The sequence below is a fragment of the Telopea speciosissima genome, chromosome 5, assembly GCF_018873765.1.
Source record: "Telopea speciosissima isolate NSW1024214 ecotype Mountain lineage chromosome 5, Tspe_v1, whole genome shotgun sequence".
Classification (NCBI taxonomy): Eukaryota; Viridiplantae; Streptophyta; class Magnoliopsida; order Proteales; family Proteaceae; genus Telopea; species Telopea speciosissima.
The window spans coordinates 64,707,224-64,725,719 of NC_057920.1; the positions used below are offsets into that span (position 1 = coordinate 64,707,224).

At 38.5% G+C, this 18,496-nt stretch overlaps 1 protein-coding gene across 1 annotated transcript in view; it reads left to right on the forward strand.

The window, feature by feature from the left end:
* Positions 1 to 18,496, forward strand: part of LOC122663268 — a 75,003-nt gene that overhangs the window by 42,390 nt on the left and 14,117 nt on the right. Inside the window, exons 3-5 of the mRNA XM_043858953.1 lie at positions 247 to 394; positions 9,520 to 9,524; positions 11,337 to 11,453. Coding sequence (XP_043714888.1) covers positions 247 to 394; positions 9,520 to 9,524; positions 11,337 to 11,453 — 270 coding nt within the window. The remainder of the gene's footprint in view (positions 1 to 246; positions 395 to 9,519; positions 9,525 to 11,336; positions 11,454 to 18,496) is intronic.

The window sequence follows — 18,496 nt, forward strand, 5'->3', positions numbered from 1 at the left end:
TTAGTAGCCACGAACGAGATATTGGCCTCAATTGCAAGTGCATTTGAGAAACGCACTGGCTTAAGCATTGGCATGGAAACAATGAATAGTCCGAGTACTCCAGCCTGTCTCATTAAGAGTCTAAGTACCTTAAGAGGCTTTATGGTGGATTCCCACTTCTTTATTGATGGCAGTGTTATGGTTAGGGATTTCCGTCTGATGAACGAAGAAGACCTCCCCATTATCTTTCGTGATTCTGCAGCAGAGGTGGCTGAGCTGAAGCAGAATAAGGAGATGGGTACGAAATCAATCGATAACATCGACAGAAACTCCATCTTCTATGGGTATTTCAACATTCCGACGGTGGGGATGTTCAAGGGGGTTTTGACAAGAGTTCATTTCAACCTGCCGGATGAGATCATAGTGAAACTACATGTAGGCAACAAACATAATCTTATTAATGATAAAAGGTTTTGGTTTGTCAATGCCAACGGGTCAGGTATATTTCAAAAGGTGGAGGAGCCCACAAACAGTAATCTAGAAGATGTCAAATTCGCTCCTTCTCGAGTCTTAAGTGGCCAGACTGACTTCTTAGGGTTTTTGCAGAGGATGAATCAGACCTTCGTTAACGAGAAGGGGATATATCTCAAATTTGATTTATTGCTTCCAAGCCTTCCTTACTGAAGGCTTGGCTTGACAATACAATTCGCTATTATGATAAGGATTTTGTAATGCACAATCCTTTCAAGTTGGTGCAATTTGATGTGAGTAAATCTCCAACAGATATTGTTCAACAACAAGTTTCATTCCCTGCAACAAGCAAAGTTAAGAGTGAGAATTATGCCACTTGGATTGTAAATGAAGCTCTGGGTAACGATTGTGCTTTCGTTTTGAACGAATTCTGTTTTGTTGGAAAAATAACGAAAGTCTCTGGTACTTTCCGCAAGAATGCTTTGGTCAATGTGTTCTTCGAGCAAAGTCAACATGGGCAGAATTGTTATGTTGATGCTCTAGGAACAACTTTCTTTGTATTGAAAACAGAGAAAATAAATTCATGGAACAATGATGAAAAGAGGGCTTTGAAATTTAGTTAATTGACCATGAAAAGGAACTACTACTGTTCTTGCCAGAAACTGGCCTTCCCTTCCCAGGTATTGTACTAAAAATAGTGATGCTATTTTAGTGGTCAGCTCTTCTGATTTAGTCAATGATGTATATGAATACTAGTACTGAATAAGGTGTAATATAATTTTATTTTGATTATTTCAATCCCTATTGTTGTCAATGAAATTCATTATCAAATTCATGCATGTACTATAATTAATCTGTTAGGAATTTTGCAATTCTCTAATGTCAGTATCCATTGGCCATACCACTTTTTTTTTTTTTTTTGTAATTTTCTAATGTTGGTAGTTCTTCTTTAAGTTAAGCAAGTTGTTCTAAATACAAAAACCTGTTTTGACTTTGAAATTAGGACAAAGTTTCCCTCCACCCATAGACGACGATTCACCTACCATCCTAGGGTTAACAAATCCCAATAGGGTTTTAGTATTTTCCCAAAAGGCCCTCCTGATGCCTTCTCCCGTCCTCTCCGTGCCACGGTGAATGGAATCCCATTCACTGTGGGTGGAGGTAAACTTGATCTTGGAAATTATCAATGAAATTATGATTTTTGAAGTATTTTGCTTTAAAAATCTCAGCCCATAACTGAGATGAGATATGAATCAGTCTTCAACCTAGCCTTAAGGGTAAGGCTTTGATGTGTATGATGACACTCTTTCTGAAAATCAACCCCTCCCCTTTTGTTTTTAGGCTTACATATGGATTCCCAAGATATAAGATGAGTCTTTCGCTCCTCGGGAGTATGGGTGGATCAATTTCTTGATAAACTTTACTTGGAAATAGAAACCCAATTAGCCCCCCATTTAGGTTTCTACGTACCTTCATCTCTGATATATTGTTCTATAGATTTCTACATACAAAAATTCTATTTCGATGACACCATCATTTAAGCAGCGGGAGCCCCAAGATTTGGTCGTGAAGATAGATTTTTTTAACGGAAGATCGGAGATTCTCTTGAGACTGATCGTATCTCCTATAGACACCGAAGAAATCTCCATAAGGTAGGCTAAAAGAGTAGGGGGACAATAAGCAAAGAGTTATGCTTTCATTTCTTTGTTGAGATTGAAATCAAGCGAAGAACCAAGCAACGAAAAAACACACTAGCTGATCTACGAGTACCGTTGCTTCTTTGGTCTACGATCAACTCACAATTTCTAATTATAGATTGCAATATTTACCAAAAACTATTTTAATATAACCATTTTTTCCATATAATTATCTTATCCTATTTTTAATTATTTTTATAAATTCATAAATATACTATTTAATTTAAATTGTAAAATTTCACCAAAAATCAAGTTAAACCATTCATCTACATATTAGAAGAGGAGATCAAGGATTTTCACACAGTATTAACATTTTTCCCAATAATATTGTAGACCTTTTATGGGCGAAAAAACGCTGCCTAATCCTCTAGAGTTTACATGCATGTGCTAGCCAATAAGAACATTCACCTTTTTTTTTATTTTGATAAAACAATCAGAACATTCACGTAAGCATCAATCTGGATGGGATTTCTGCTTTTCCATGGAACATTTCTGTTACAAGTGTAGCAGTAAAATTTCATTCTATCCCAAATGGTCCTACTACAACGCAGATAGTCAAAGAAATAGGATCTTAAAAGGTCTTTTAGAAAATACACTACCCTAGAAGGTATTTATGAACCCAAGGAGAACTAAACTATTCCATTTCCTTTGCTGGCAGCTTTATAGCAGAAACATTGCTGCTACAAGTGTAACAGCAAAATGTTTTCCCGAGGAACGACAGGACAGAACTGTCTTTTTTCCATCTTTTATTTTTCCATTTTCATTACAAAGTATATTTATCCACTAAAGCCGTTACTTTTTTTATTGATGTGACTAAAAGCATTACTTTCCAAGTTTTCATTTCCCCCAAGATCGATCAAAAAGCAAAATCATCCTCCGATCGCTTCAAATCCTCAGTCCTCGCTCGGGTAATATCTCTCCACTCCTACACTTCCCGCACGAACCCTCTCTGCCTCTTATTCTTATCATCTCCTCTTCCTCATCTCCTGCTCTTCTCTCTCTAGTTGTCTGCAAACAAGTTAGTTGGAGATTTTGGTTTCAGACGCAGGAACAGTAAAGGTACGATTCCATCTCTCTTCTTTGTTTATATGTCTCTGTTTAAGTGGCTCTGTTGGTTTATTTTTAAATTACATCTCATATTTACAATTCACTAAGAGTGTATGATTTGTATTTGTATTTATTTTATGAATTTCTATTAGACACTATATTTTGACACCTTGGAAATGTATCTTGGCAATGATGGTCAAGAACGTAATTCGTGCGGTGACTGAATGACAAGAATTACCAAATTACCCTTACCCCACTTTTTACAACCAAACTGTCACAAATAGAGCCTAAACCCCTAACATAGTCGTGTTTAACCATTTTAAGTCCACATTTGAAGTTTCACCCAAATCCAATATCTTTGTGAAAATGACCCTTTTGCCCCTGACACGATTCTCGGTATCTGGACCACCCGATTTTGTCCGAAACACTTTGGATGACCTCATTTTAGTCATTTGTTCATATTAAGCTTTCACATAAAGTTTCAACTAAATCGGATAACTTTTATGAAAATGACCGTTTTACCCCTTGCATGGTTCTTGGTACCCGAGCCACCCGATGTGACCTGAAATCATTTGGATGGCCTTATTTGATCATATTATGCTTGCACATAAAATTTCATGTTATTCCAATATCAATTGGACCTTGGTCGACGTGAAACACCATTTCTATGCTTTCCTTGATATCCGTGCCACTTTTAGGCAGAATCTGGCTATATCTGCCGCATGGATGGAAAGTACGTGTTGGGATCTTCGAGGTGATATGTGGCACGTCAAAATCGGCCACACGCATTGGGAGATATCAATGTTTGAACATGGACCCTTAATATGGAATCTTTTTATAGAAGAAAAGCCAAAAAAAAAAAAAATCTGTTGATCGACCAAAATCAGACCGTTGACCCAAACGGATCAACCCGGCCTGACCCAGCCCGGCGGCCACAAGGCCCTCCATTCCCCACACATGGGCATGGCCCCATGCCCACTTGGTTGCCAAAGTCTTGGCTGCACCGGCCTAGGCTGCCCAGCGGGCCTAGGCACGCACAAGTCAAGCCCATGTGCGCCCAGCCACTTGCACCTGCCAGCCGCAGCTGCCCACCAGCCCCTTGTCCCCTGCCTTCAATGCCCCAGGGCTTATTCAGTCATTTCCTCGAATGGATTTTCTCCTATAAATAGGAGGCCATTTGGAGGGTTTAAAGACAGAGAAAAATCATGAAAAAATTACCTTTGTGAAGCCTGTTCTTTCCTCTTTCAATCCATGCTAGATGTATCCCGAGACCATGCTCCCGTAGATATATAAAATTTCATAAATACCCCTTTCTCACCACTCTTACCATTCGGAGCAATCACATTTGGAACGACTTTCAGAGGTTTCCGGCAACTATTTATGATCAAACAAGGTTACCCAAGCTGAGACCAGGCCCTTCCACGCTTCAAGGGTATTTTTATATATTTTCTTTGATTTTCTTTACATAAAGAGGTTGTTTTTTTAGTTACAAAAATATTAAAAATAATACAAGATTGATAAAATCTTGGAATTTTTAGGGGATATGTTTCCCACTGTTTTTTATGTCCACTAATTTTCCTAAGCTCCAAATCATGTTTTTTGGGGCACTTTTGCCCTTGTGAATATTTTGGGGTTTTGCAAGAGTGGGGCCCACAAAGTTGGACTCGGGTTTATCCACTGACATGGGGGTGAAGAGCATGTTTTTCTTAGTGTATCAATCCTCTGGTTTTGTCTGATTCGGGTTTTTAATATTTATTTTTTATTTTCTTTGTTCTAATCCTTGTTTTTACCTTCCAAAAATACAAAAAAAACTGTTTTTATGATTTTCTTTACCAAGTAAGGACATGGAGTGTCTTCTGTAATGCCTCATATCACAGAGAACAATCCCCATCTGTGTGTGAGTTTGATATGTATGTCATCCATGCCATTTCTCACCATAAGGGCATAATGGTGATTTTGTAGGTGGAAAACCCAAAAAAATGAAAAATACCAAGAAGTCAGAAAAAATATGCTTTTATGCATGACATGCTGTTTTAGAATGTTTTAGGATGGTTTCATATGCATACATGCATATCATGTGTCATAACCATGCATAAAGCTCATTCTTGCCCTTGGGAGCATTTTGGTAATTTTACCAAATATGGACCCAATGTACCATCCAGTAGCCTTATTTGGCATTTTAGTAATTTTAGGATGTTTAATGACATATCAAATGCCTGAAATTACTTGAAAGTGCATGTTCTTGCATTTTTACCATTTTGCCCTTTAGGGGCATTTTGGTCATTTTATGATCGAATCATGTTTAGGGCCCTGCAAAGGTTTGTCCCTTTATTTGCATGTTTTAACCTTCATAAGCATGTTTTAAGTATAAGCTTGCATTTTCATGCATATTTATATTTTTGCCCTTATAGGGGCATTTTGATAATTTTCACCACCTTGCATCTCCATAGCATTTTTTGTGTTTCTGTTGATTCATATGCATGTTGTTAATAATTTTTAGTCATGTTTTAATCTTTTTCAGCATTTAAGTATGATATCATGCCTTTGTACATATTTTGGCCCTCAAGGGGCATTTTCATAATTTTGGTCATTTCGGCTCTTAAGTAAGTTTGTATTCTAAGTAATTGTCCTTCTTCATGATATAGTCATAGGATTAGGGTCTTAATCACTTTTGTACAGTTAATCTTATTTTTACCATAGGGTTAGGTTTTCTAACTTAAATAAAACACAAGAAAAAATAGTTTAATTAGGTGCATAATATGTATAATACAACAATACACAACAAAATTTGGTCTAGGAAGACCGGTCGTCTGCCGGACGGGTGCTGGATGCCTAACACCTTCCCAGCCCGTAACTTGACACTTACCCAGAGATCTAGGGCAGACCATCCATTGAGTCATTGGAGTTAATTTAGCGCCCCTTCTCCGAAGGAGGGGCACCATTCATGGGTCCTAGACCCTAAATCTAGGTGGCGACTCCCATTTTTTCATTCTCTTTCTTTTCCCCCGGATGCATATGCCAGCGACCCTCCGTCTGCTGCACCTACAACCTACAATCCTAATTTTCTAATTAAAAATATAAAATGAAGGGGAGATCTTTTTAATGGTAGACGGTGCTCATATAAAACCATCCTTAAAGGCCTTTTTTTTTTTTACTTTGTAAATCTGTTACAGAACCATAACTTAGCCTCATCCCTATCTGTACGTCCCATTTTGGAGGCCATTCACTACATATCTTCCTTATTCGTATCTTGTTGATACGTCATAAAAACTATCAGCCAATAGAAGGCTGACACGTGAATTAGGGCTGGGGTGAGCTCGTGCAGAGCAAGCACGAGCCATCCCTGTCTGGGAGATAGAGGTCGAAGTTGTACGCGAGATCCCAAGGACCGTGGGCCCATGGTCGGACACATGTGAGCGACAAGGGATCGTCGGGTACAAGTCGCCCGAGAGGGGCGACCAGATCGAAGTTATGATCACCCTGTATCGGACGAGGACGACCTATATGGGACGACCCAGACACCACACTTTATTGAGAAACAGCACAATCACTGGAGTTTTCGACATAAGAACGGATGGGCCTTGATGGCCCAAGATTGTCGCTCATACGCCGCCTAATAAGGCGTAATGAGATAAGGGGGTTAACCTTATCCCTAATATCACTCCTAAATTACCTCACTCCATGCCGCAGACTCTCATTTCCTAATAGGGCGCGTCTCTATCCCCCAGAGTCTCACTCATCGCCTATAAATAGCTGGGTAAATTCCTTCCATGATCATCTGAACACTATTGTTCTTATCTGTTGCTAAGAGTACTGACTTAGGCATCGGAGTGGTTAAACCGGTTCGGCCCGGCCTCCCTTGCTAATTCTCCACTTGCAGAACAGCTCGCTCCAACACCAGTTCTTGACGCAACACTTGTATTTTCAACCATGTACCAAGGGAGATTAACAATATTGTTGACTCCCTGACAAGGAGGGCACTGTTGGTAATAAGTCAGAGAGTTTGACCTAACTCCCATCCATGAATTGTTGAGATGTATGTAGTCTCTTCCATGAGCTCTTCATGTTGAATAATAAATAAATTTTCCCCTTCCTCTACACTAGGGGTTGGGGGGAAGCCTTTTTTTAATAAAAGAAAGAAAAGGGTTAAGAGGACTTTAGTGGTACATATAACATATCCCGATGATTTTGAAAACCCGTCCCTATAAGTCTGGTTTTATGAATTAAAAAAAAAAAAACAAAAAAAGGAAAAGGAAAGACCTTTCTAAAATTTTATTCTCCACTAAAGAGTAAAGGCTCTACTTTACTAAGTTCTTAAGGTTTGAAGTTTTGAACCAGCACAAAATCCTTCTCCGATCACTTCAAATCCTTTCTCCTCCCGCTGGTAATATCTCTCTGCCGCGCCCTCCTTCCACCTCAAAACCGTTTTTATTCCCGTGAAAAACCTACTCTCTAACTTTCCCGCACGAACTCTCTCTGCTCTCTACTTATCATTTCCTCTTCCTATTTCCCTTCCTCATCTCCTTCTCTCTTCTCTCTCCAGTTGTCTGCAAACAAGCTGGTTGGGGCTTTTGGTAGTAAAGACACGAACAGTAAAGGTATGATTCTATCTTTCTTCTTTGTTTATCTGTCTCTGTGGATGAATCTCTGTTGATTTGTAACATATGAGGACATTGATCTTATTACTATATCTGTCTCTGTCTAAGTGTCTCTGTTGGTTTATTTTTATTAATTTACAATTCACTAAGATAGGACTTGCTAAGCCTGGATCTAATGGTGAGTCATTTGGCTTTAGTAGTCTTCTATTCCTCAGCTCATTGACTGGATTGATCTACTAGAATAGGTCAAGAGTCTCACTTTGATTTCGAAAGCAGAAAACTCGAATAACAGAAAAATATTCAGAAAAGATAAAAGAAGGGTATGGTTATCATGATTGGTTAGTTTCATTACCTTGAGCTGTCCTAGTATTGAAGAGACATTTACTATTCTTGCTGAATTGGACAGCTGAAGGAGGGGAAGCTGCACAAGTTTGTACTGCTTGTGGACTTTATGAGCAGATCATATTTTCACCTTCAATCACAAGTCTCATTGTAGAGAAAAGAACTTTCAAGTGATCTTTCTATTACATTAGTCGATAGCAAGAAAAGTAGCAAGGTAAGACAGATCTCCTCTTGTTCGTCATACCTTGTTTTTGTCTGAGTAAGGGATTTGAAGAAGGATCCAGCTTTCCCTTTTAGGGGAAAATATCTTTTAAGTGCATACTCTAGCATCACTTGTGAATTATGGCTTCATCTGCAGAAAACTGAACTGTTTATCCAGTGACGATTCTTTAACATCACTGCAGAAAACTGAACTGTTGGGGCAAATGTTAGAAGATGAAGTGAAAGTTTAGCAATTTTCCGATTTCTGTTGCGAAAAATTATGATAGACTCCCCTGCATTACTAAGGAAATGCAATTCTATCTCTTAGTATGAACAATAGGAAAGTCCAACACAAGGTCAATTCTAAAAGCGATGTGGATTGAGGCACTAAACACACAAAATTTATATTAATGCGCTTTACAATGTTCTTACACATTCCAGGACCTCAAATAGATCTCACATGGAGATTTCCTAGTTAAGAAGTTGTTACTCCTTACTTGTGAACAATGATTGCTCTCCATAGACTATCTTCCCCTGCCTATACAGCTATTTTGTATGCATTATTTATTTAATTGATTTTAGTGTCCAAAGCCCATCCCTCTGATCTCTTGGTTTGAGTACTTGCTTCCAGTCTACAAGATGGAACTTGTTCTCTACCTCCATCCTTTCCGAAGGTAAAATCCCTTTGCAGTTATTGACCTGATTACCAGCCCTCAAACTGCTTCTCCATCCTTTCAACCACTGTGTCCACCGTCCAACACACTCGTCTGCAAGGCATTGGACCAGACCTACAATGATGGGAATCTCACTAATCTGCCTCAAAGCATCTTAGAGTACATCTGAGATATCACAATTATCTATTCAAAGCCTTGCAATAGATCTAAGTATGAGCAACAAATGGCAAGTGGCTGATGGCTGGACTGCCTTTAGTAATCATAGACCTGTCAATAGGATTTGTTAGCTGCTTTCTTAATTAGTCTTCTCCAAGTTTAAATAACCAAGTTGAAAGGAAACATGGAAGTAAGTATCCTTGAGACATTTACCAAAAAAAAAAAAAAAGTATCCTAGAGACAGGCCTTCTGAAATAAAAGAGCATCTTTGACGCTCAACACTGATATGAATAAAGAAGGATCCATCTAAATGTTTAGTTTACGATGCCCCTCACTCGTTGGCTGTACAAGAACTCACACTTAGGTGCACAACTACAACATAACAACCAAATCACAAGCTGTATAAATACTCTTTCCATCTCTCCTTAATGTTCTCTTCCTTTTTAGTACTCTATCATCATCACTTTTAATACATGTAACATGGTTGGAAATTATTGATACAATATTATGTGAAGGTCATCCACAATCAATTAATTGAAAATAATCTGTTTTAATCATCCATAAGTCATATTCTATTTTTTTTTTGGTAAACATATAAGTCATATTCAATGTTCTAAACAATCCCATGTAACAATCACAAATGTTTGGCACCATGTGCCTATTACAAAAGAAGAATTCATGTGCCAAGAAATTAAGGCTAGGTTTGGATGCCAAGAAAAGAAAAGAAAAGGAAAAAAATAAAAATGAACTTGACGAAGAGAGAGATAGATAAATCAATCACTGCATCATCATAATTTTTGTCTGATTATGTTTTTCTTTTCTTAGCATCCAAACATAACCTAAGTGACAAATTATCTACCGATACTAGTTCTTGGGTTTGCACAAGATTACGTACATTTACCAAAACCAACTGACCCATTGTAATTTTGCATGCTGGTTTTATTCCTCCTCTGGATGCTATATATAAGAATGTCTTTCCCACACTTTACTTCAAAGCACATTGTTTCACAGTGGTTAAGCATTGGTTTGAGTATCTCAATCCCATTGCTTTGTGATTGTTTGTCTGTGTTTATTTTTGAATAGGAAATGAGTTGGTCGTCGAGTGATGATTTTTTTGTGAGCTCAAAGTTAGAGGTTTTCGCGGTTGACCTCTATTCTGAACCATTAGAATTGACACGGTGCAAAGCTGTCGTCTATGATGGGCCGAAGGGTGCTGATTTCAAGAGGTTCTTGCGGTTTAAGAACTTTCGAGTAAACCGTCAAGGAAAGGCTATTGTACGTGTCCAAAAGCGTGACGACGATGGTGAATTCCTTGAAGGTGAGTATGATACCTTCGTTCTAGAAACGGTGGTACCATTGGGTGCTTTTGGTTTCCAAAATGTACCGTTATCGAAGCCACAAGCCATGAACGAATTGCAAAGCCTCCTAGACAATACCAAGGCTGAATTGGCGAAGAAGAATGATGAGCTTAATGAAATGCAAAGCTTGCTAGATAATACCAAGGCGGAGTTGGCAAAGAAAAATGATGCACTTAATGAATTGCAAAGCCTCTTGGACAATACCAAAGATGAATTAGTGAAGAAGAATGATACTCTTAATGAATTAATGAAGCAGAAGATTGATCAGGATTGGAATCCTGAACAGTTTAGCAGGCTAAATACTGTTGCGATCACAAACTTAGTGAAGAGAATGTTGGTTGACTTTAGTCTTGAACAACCGGCAAGTGGAGATCTGGAATCTATGCTAAAGTTTGTCGAGATGTTACATGATTTGATCCTTCACCAAGAATTCGGTGCCACTTTTTTAGTATCCGCGAATGGGATACTGACCTCGATTGCAAGTATATTTGACAAACGCACCGGCTTAAGCATTGGCATGGAAACAAATAGTTCGACTGCAGCCCAACTCATAAAGAATCTACTTACCTTAAGAGGCTTTATGGATTCTCACTTCTTTATTGATGGTAGTGTGATAGTCAAGGATTTCCGTCTGATGAATGAGGAGGACCTCCCAGTAATCTTTCGGGATTCTACAGAGGTGTGCCTGAGGCAAGCGAAGGAGACAGTACGAAATTAATCGATAACATCGACGGAAACTCCATCTTCTACGGGTATTTCAATATTCCAATGGTGGGGGTGTTCAAAGGTGTTTTGACGAGAGTTCATGTGAACCTGCCGGATGAGATCATGGTGAAACTTAGAGTAGGCAAACATAACCTTAAAGATAAAAGGTTTTGGTTTGTCTATGCCAACGGGTCAGGTATATTTCAAAAGGAGCCTTTATGTCCTCCTGAATCGACGGTAGACAATAAGCTAGAGGATGTCAAATTCCCCCTTTCTCGGATCTTAGGTGGCGAGACCGACTTCTTAGGGTTTTTGCTTAAGATGAATCGAACCTTCGTTAACAAGAAGGGGAAATATCTCAAGTTTGATTTTATTGCAACCAAGGGTTCAACAGTGAAGGAGAACTTTTACTATTTTGACAAGGATTTTGCATTGCTTTGTCCTTTTAAGTTGGTGCAATTTGATGCGAATGAAAGTGCAATCGATATCATAGAACGGAAGGTTTCAATGCATGATTCATGGACGGTTAATAGTGAAAAAAATGCCTCCTGGATTGTAAATGAAGCTCTGGGTAATGACTCTGCTTTCACGTTGAAGGGTATCTGGTTTATTGGGAAAATAACAAAAGTCTCCGGTACTTTTGGCAATAATGCTCTGGTCAGTGTATTCTTCGAACATAACCAACACGGGGAGAATTGTTATGTCGATGCTCTAGCAACAACTTTCTTTGTTTTAAAAACAGAGAAAATAACTTCTTGGAACAATGGTGAAAAGAAGGCTCTGGAATTTATTTAATAGGGTCAATGGATAGTTTTTTTTTTTTTTGTGTTTTATTTTATTTTAGTCTGTTTAAGTTTTGTTAAATTGTGTAAACTTTGTGGCTAGCTTGAATAGACTGGTCGCACTATTTGTATTGTCTCTTCCTATGAGGCATAAATCTGATTGTGTTTTAGTGGGTTTTGTGAGATAACCTAGAGGGGGGTGAATAGATTATCACTAGTGAATTTTAAACATTTTTCAATTTTTCTTCCAATTAAGTGTTTGAAATAAAATAGTAAATAGAAATAATGCGGAAATAGGAAGACACAAGATTTATAGTGGTTCGGCTAACCAAGCTTACATCCACTCCTCTCAACCTTGAGAGAATTCCACTAGTAACTTCCTTTCAGTACAGTAGGTGGGAAAAACACCTTTACAATCTTTTTCACAGGATAAGAGGATCCTACACACTAATATAAGTACAGTTTAGATTAATGTAAAAATGTTTTCTTAACTTAAAAGCATAAACAATTGAAAGATAGAAGGTAAGGATTACCTAGGCAAGGAATGTGTCATGTATTCCTTGTAAGTGAAGAATGATTTGTACATGAATGCTCTATGCAATGCCTTCAACATAATAAAGCTTCAAATATGAATTTGGAGAAGGTTTTTGATGTGTTGACGTTCTCTTGAATGATGCTTGTAAGAGATGGTCAGACTTCAACAAAGAGAGCTTGAGATTGATGCTTGAATATAGCTCTCACTTGATTTATAACTCACACAAACAAATCTTCAATGGCTAGTACTTGGGGGGTTTCAAGTGTTGTATTGAGAGCTAAGAAGATGCTCTATTTATACAAAAAATCTGGGTTAAGTTTGAGTCACAACGGATTAAAAACGGCTAGTTTTTAGTCAAACCGATCGACCACTTTGTGTGCCGGTCAACCTCTTTAAGAGAGCCGTTATAAAATATAGCCGTTGGAATCAAATTGCACCAACCGGTTGATCGCCGGTCGACCAATTGTGGAATCAATTGGTGTTGGGCGACCGGTTCCCCAACTGGTACGTCCTACTTCAGCCTCTGTGACTGGCGGTCGATCTGTGTAAGGACCAACCGGTCGAATGGTTCTGAAACCGGTTCACAGACACGGTTTTTTCAGTGATATTTCTCAGTGGATACTTACACATATTAAACCCTATTAATACTAAGGTCATTATAGTATATAATCTAGCCTCCTAAGGTCTCTAAAATGCATGATGTATGCAATGCAATTTTCATTTAAAATTATCATGCAGTACATTGTGTGTAAGTGGTGTGTGCCTAAAGGTTAAGTCTTCGGTCTTGAGCTTCATGTTGACATCTTCAAAGATGTTCTTTAATCTTCAAAAGATCTTGATTAGATCTTCTTATTGAAGAAGCTTCGTATGGCTTTTCAGCTTCCTTGATCATCCAAGTTCTTTGATTCTTTGGTTCTGGGCTTCTTGCTTCTTAACTTCTTGGCTTGATGTCTATTTTTAAACAGGTTTGTTTGTTATCATCAAAACCAATGATTGGGGAGGGAAGTGATTACCGAATAGATTCTGCACTCTCTACCCATGAATCCGATCAAACAACTTGGAGAAAGACTTCATTTTTCACCTTTGGGGATAGTAGTCCTTTTTCAACTGAAAGCCTTGGAAACTCATAGAAAGTCTTGAATGAAGAAGGATTGTGCGGATATCTAATGGCAAACGGGTGATACATGGTTGCTTGATAAGCTCAAGATCTCCCTGTGTCTGATTCACTAAGCCAGAGTACAAATAAATACATTAAGAACAGCTCTAGTAGGCAGAACCTCATTTAAAGCAACCACCATAATATGTTGAAATTTGAATTTAATGTTAGCCTCCTTAACTTTGAACAAGGATAGGAACTTGGTGTTCTTGCCAGAAGCTGGCATTCCAGGTACCGTCCTATAAAAGTTGTAACAGATAATTTTATTTTTAATTATTTCATTAAATGAACTTTGGTCCTAAAAAAGATGTAACGGATAATTTTATTTTAAATTTTTTTGGTGCAATAATAATTTTTTTAATTAATTATTTTATTAACAATATCAAGAGGCACAATACTTTGTAGTAGTTACACATTTCAACCCCTATATTGTTGTCAATGAATTCATCACCAAATTGTAAACATGGACTAGGGTTAATCTTTTAGGAGTTTTGCAATTCTCTACTGTGGGATTGATCCATGGATCCTACCAAAATTGTATTTCGTAATTCTCTAATGTTGTTAATTCTTCCTTTAAGTTAAGCAAACTGTTTCAAATCCAAAAACCTCTTTTGGTTTTTGAAATTATCAATTATGATTCTGGAAGTATTTTGCTTTCAATACCAGCCCATAACTGAGATGAGTTATAAGGCAGTCTTCAACTCAAAAGAATTCTCTCCAGTGCACCAGTGAGTGCAGTGCGCATCGGATCGCTAGAGCTGTCCTTGGGGCATGTGCTAGACAGCTCCAACTATCCGATGCGCCCTGCACTCACTGGCGCACTGGAGAGGATCTGGACTCGTCTCCAACCTAGCCTTAAGGGCAAGGATTTGACGTGTATGATGATCTTTTAAAAACCAAATCCCCCCTTGTTTTTAGGCTTACACATGGTTTCCTAGTATGACACCACTAGATTTTGGATTGTAGTGAATCAATTTCTTTACAAACTTTACCTGGAAATAGAAACAGAACCAAACCCCATCCACTATGGCCTTCTTAGTAGCATTCTTCCCTTCTAATTGTTCAGCCATGTCATGGGAGGGGGCTTGCTGTCACATTTGGTTGCTTTGCTCTCAACTCAAACTTCCCAACATCCAGTAGGTCTTGTATTGCATGTCTTATTATAGCTATGCACTTATCAGTAGGATGCCCCCTTTTGATTGTGACAGTTAATGAATTCATCTCTGAATTGAGACTCCTATTGTCTCCAGTTCCTTCTTACTTTTGGCAAAGACGCTCCCCACTTGGACCTTAGGACAGGCCAGTAGCCTGGATCAATGCATTATAGTATATAATCTATCTTCAATTCTTCTACCTACCTTGATGAGGGATTTGAAAGTTCAATGTCTTAGTAGTACAAAAGGGTCATGGTATTCAGGCTGAAGATTCTTGATGACCATCTCTACCTGCTCTTGCTCCGAAGAATAGGGTTATAGCTGTTCATTCTCACACCTCTCTCGGATTAGAGAGAGAAATCATCTGGCTACAAAAATATAGCAAAACCCTAGGTAGAAACATTTTTTTGGGCACTACGGCCACGTAACGACCCTTCAAAATATACCCACTAAGGCAAGTGACGGCATACAAGACATCATACCCCCAACATTTGCTAATTATTAGAACATGTCCACTACTCCGATTGCTTAACTTAGAGTCAGCTCTTGAGGTTGATGAAATTTGTGTGGATGGTCATTTCATATTAGAGGTTCATCCAAGATTGCATTTTTAGACCTAATTAACTTATATATATATATATACCTTTTGAATAAAACAATGCGCAATTAAAGAAATGTGTCTAAGGTCTAAATACACCTATACATGTGTCATCTGGACAGTCCCATTGCAAAAAAGAAGAAACTAAACTTGCATATGGCTTCTTTGCAAATTATAAATTTCTTAGACATGTAGATTGTTGTAGGTTCCCAACTTGAAATTTTTTTGCCACGGCCACTCATACTTCAGATTATGATATGGTATAGGTTTGATAAATGATATTAGTGTATAGATCATATACTGCACACAAGATACTTATTTAGGGCAACAGAATGCTAACCAGTCATGTAGTCTATGCATCACACAGGGCCAACGAGAGTACGTTCAAAGGCATTAGTTTGGATAGGATTTTTTATTTCAGTGGGGGGGTGGATGGTCTCTTCGCATGCTCCTGTGTCTATGCGTAAGAACCACATGACTGGTTACGGTTCTTTTTTCTCTATTTATTACTAATGCATGCGGGTGAAATAGGAGCTTTGCACAAGTTTCTTTCTTATACGAAATGTGTTTCTGCCAGTGGGGGCCACATTTGGTTGAAACCCATACAATGATGAGAAAGTTTATTGGGTTGTTAGTATAGAAAAAAACTTGTGCATAGGAAGAGTTGCGAAACTAGCCAAACTGAAATCCATCCATAAAGCCCAAGCCCAAGATAAAATGAAATTCCTAATGACCAAAATCCATCCTAGAAGCCCAAGCCCAAGAGAAATTGAAGTCACGAATCCCATTCCAAGCGTATCATATAAAAGGAAAAAACCGATGGTCCCATACTTCTCAAATCAATCCCGAATCTCGTTCCAAGCATGTTATAAAAGTAGAAAACCGAAGTTCCCACTGTTCAAATCAGTCCCGATTAGGTTCATAATCTCGGGATCAGATTAGTCAATTCACTCAAATTGGATCGGTATCGGCCGAGCTCGGTCCCAAATATTGACTGATCCGATAGTAATCCAGTACTGGTAGTCTGGTATGACCCAAGGGTAAAAATAATACATCGATTTTTATTAAAAAATAAATAGTGGCAATTCCATTCAATCCAGATCGGTATTGGTCCAGAGTCCAGACCAGTCCCGATCTGATTCTGATACCTTAAACCATGGTCTAAATCCCATTCCAATCATGTTATAATAGTATAAAACCGAAGATCCCGAACTACTCAAACCAGTCCCGAATCCTGTTCCAAGCGTGTTATAAAAGTGAAAGCCTAAGGTCCCAAACTGCTCGAACCAGTTCCGAATCCTGTTCCAACTTCCAAGCTTGTTGTAAAAGTAAAAAAATCGAATGTCCCAAACTGCTTAAACCAGTCCCGAATCCCGTTCCAAACGTGTTCTAAAAGTATAAAACCGAATGTCCCAAACTGCTCAAACCAGTCTCGAATCCCGTTCCAAGCTACTTATAAAGAAGTATAAAATCGAAGGTCCCAAACTGCTCAAACCGTCTAATTAACCTCCGTTCTTCTTATCTTCTGATCTCTCTCTGAGAGCCTGCCGTTCTTCGTATTGCCTACTTCTGCTCTCTCTCTCTCTCTCTTTCTTTGATTGGCTCGTTTATTCAAGGTAATTATCCTAAACTTATATCAGATCTTATAAATTTGTCTGAGCCATCATCGTTTAATCAATTAGTACCTTTGGGAGATTTTAGTGTTGGTTTTATGCTGTGCTCCTTTGGAAATGATTCACTTGCTTTCACGTGTATAGTCGTGTGATTGGTGCATGTTGCTAGTTTATCCGAAACTGACGGCATGCCCAACCCTCTCCCTAACTAGCATTTGTACCGAAAAAAAGAACTTAGTTATTTTATTTATGGATCCAGCTCCTCTACGGCCGGGCAGCCTAGCGGCCATTATGCGGCCTCACACAGGCAAGAATGAAATGACCGCCCCACCCACTCCCTGAGCACCCTGCCTGGGTGAGGTCCTCGGCCTACCTGTATCAGGCCGCTCGCCTGCTCGGCCATAGAGGATCCAAATTGTGTATTTATCCTTTTACCTCCATGGAGTCTCTTGATAAATTTAGTTACTAGTTGTTTTGTCCTATCTTAGATAGATACCCTTGACCAGTTGATGATCCAATTAGTTAAGTTCCGATAGGTTTTTTTTAAGATGAATGAAAATTATATTAACGAAGCACCGAGAAACTTTTCTCCCAAAAAAATAAAAGGGGAAAGAACAAGGAAAAAGCTTCACAACAAAACAACGAACTAACCTACAGCTAGCCTAAACAAGCTGAAGGGAAACCACGCAAAAAGGAACAAAGGACATAATCAAACTCAAACAAGCAATCATCTGTATATAAAGTTGACCTTCTTCCCATTAGGATTATAGGGAGGAATGGGAGGAATCACCCAACAATTCCTCCCAATAGATGGAATCGTTTCCATGTCTCCATTCAGATTATCAATTTGAACATCTTGTGCCAACTCCGATTGGGGATCTAGATGGGTCAACGAAGTTTGCAAACGGACCTCCCAATACAGTCGTCTCAACATCCATTCAATCGACTTCATCTAACACAACTTGGTGGCCATTAAGATCAATATAGATGGTGCCTCCCTCTTCCTTGAACCCATCTTTATCCACCAATTCTATCCCCATAAAACACTAATTAGAGATACCTTACAAGGGCATGAAAGTGGAACCCAAATGGGAGCGTTATTCCTCCAACATTTTACTTGTATTGCACGCATGGTAAAATTTAATAATTAAGTTGGTATATAAGATTAAGAGATCAAATCATTGACGAACCAGGAAAAAAAATAAGGAGATGGTGGTGGGGAAGGGGGTAAGAGAAGACGAAAGATTAGATATGTGCTTATAAAATGAAATCAGCATACATCTGGATTGGGTCCAAGGTTTGAGATATAGGTCCAGTGTTCCTATCAAATTAAACAGTTTCTATTCTGATCATTGCATTAATCAATTTACATATTTTGCGTGTGTATATGTCTGTTATTCTTCTTCTTGTTTTCTTTTTTGGGAGAATGT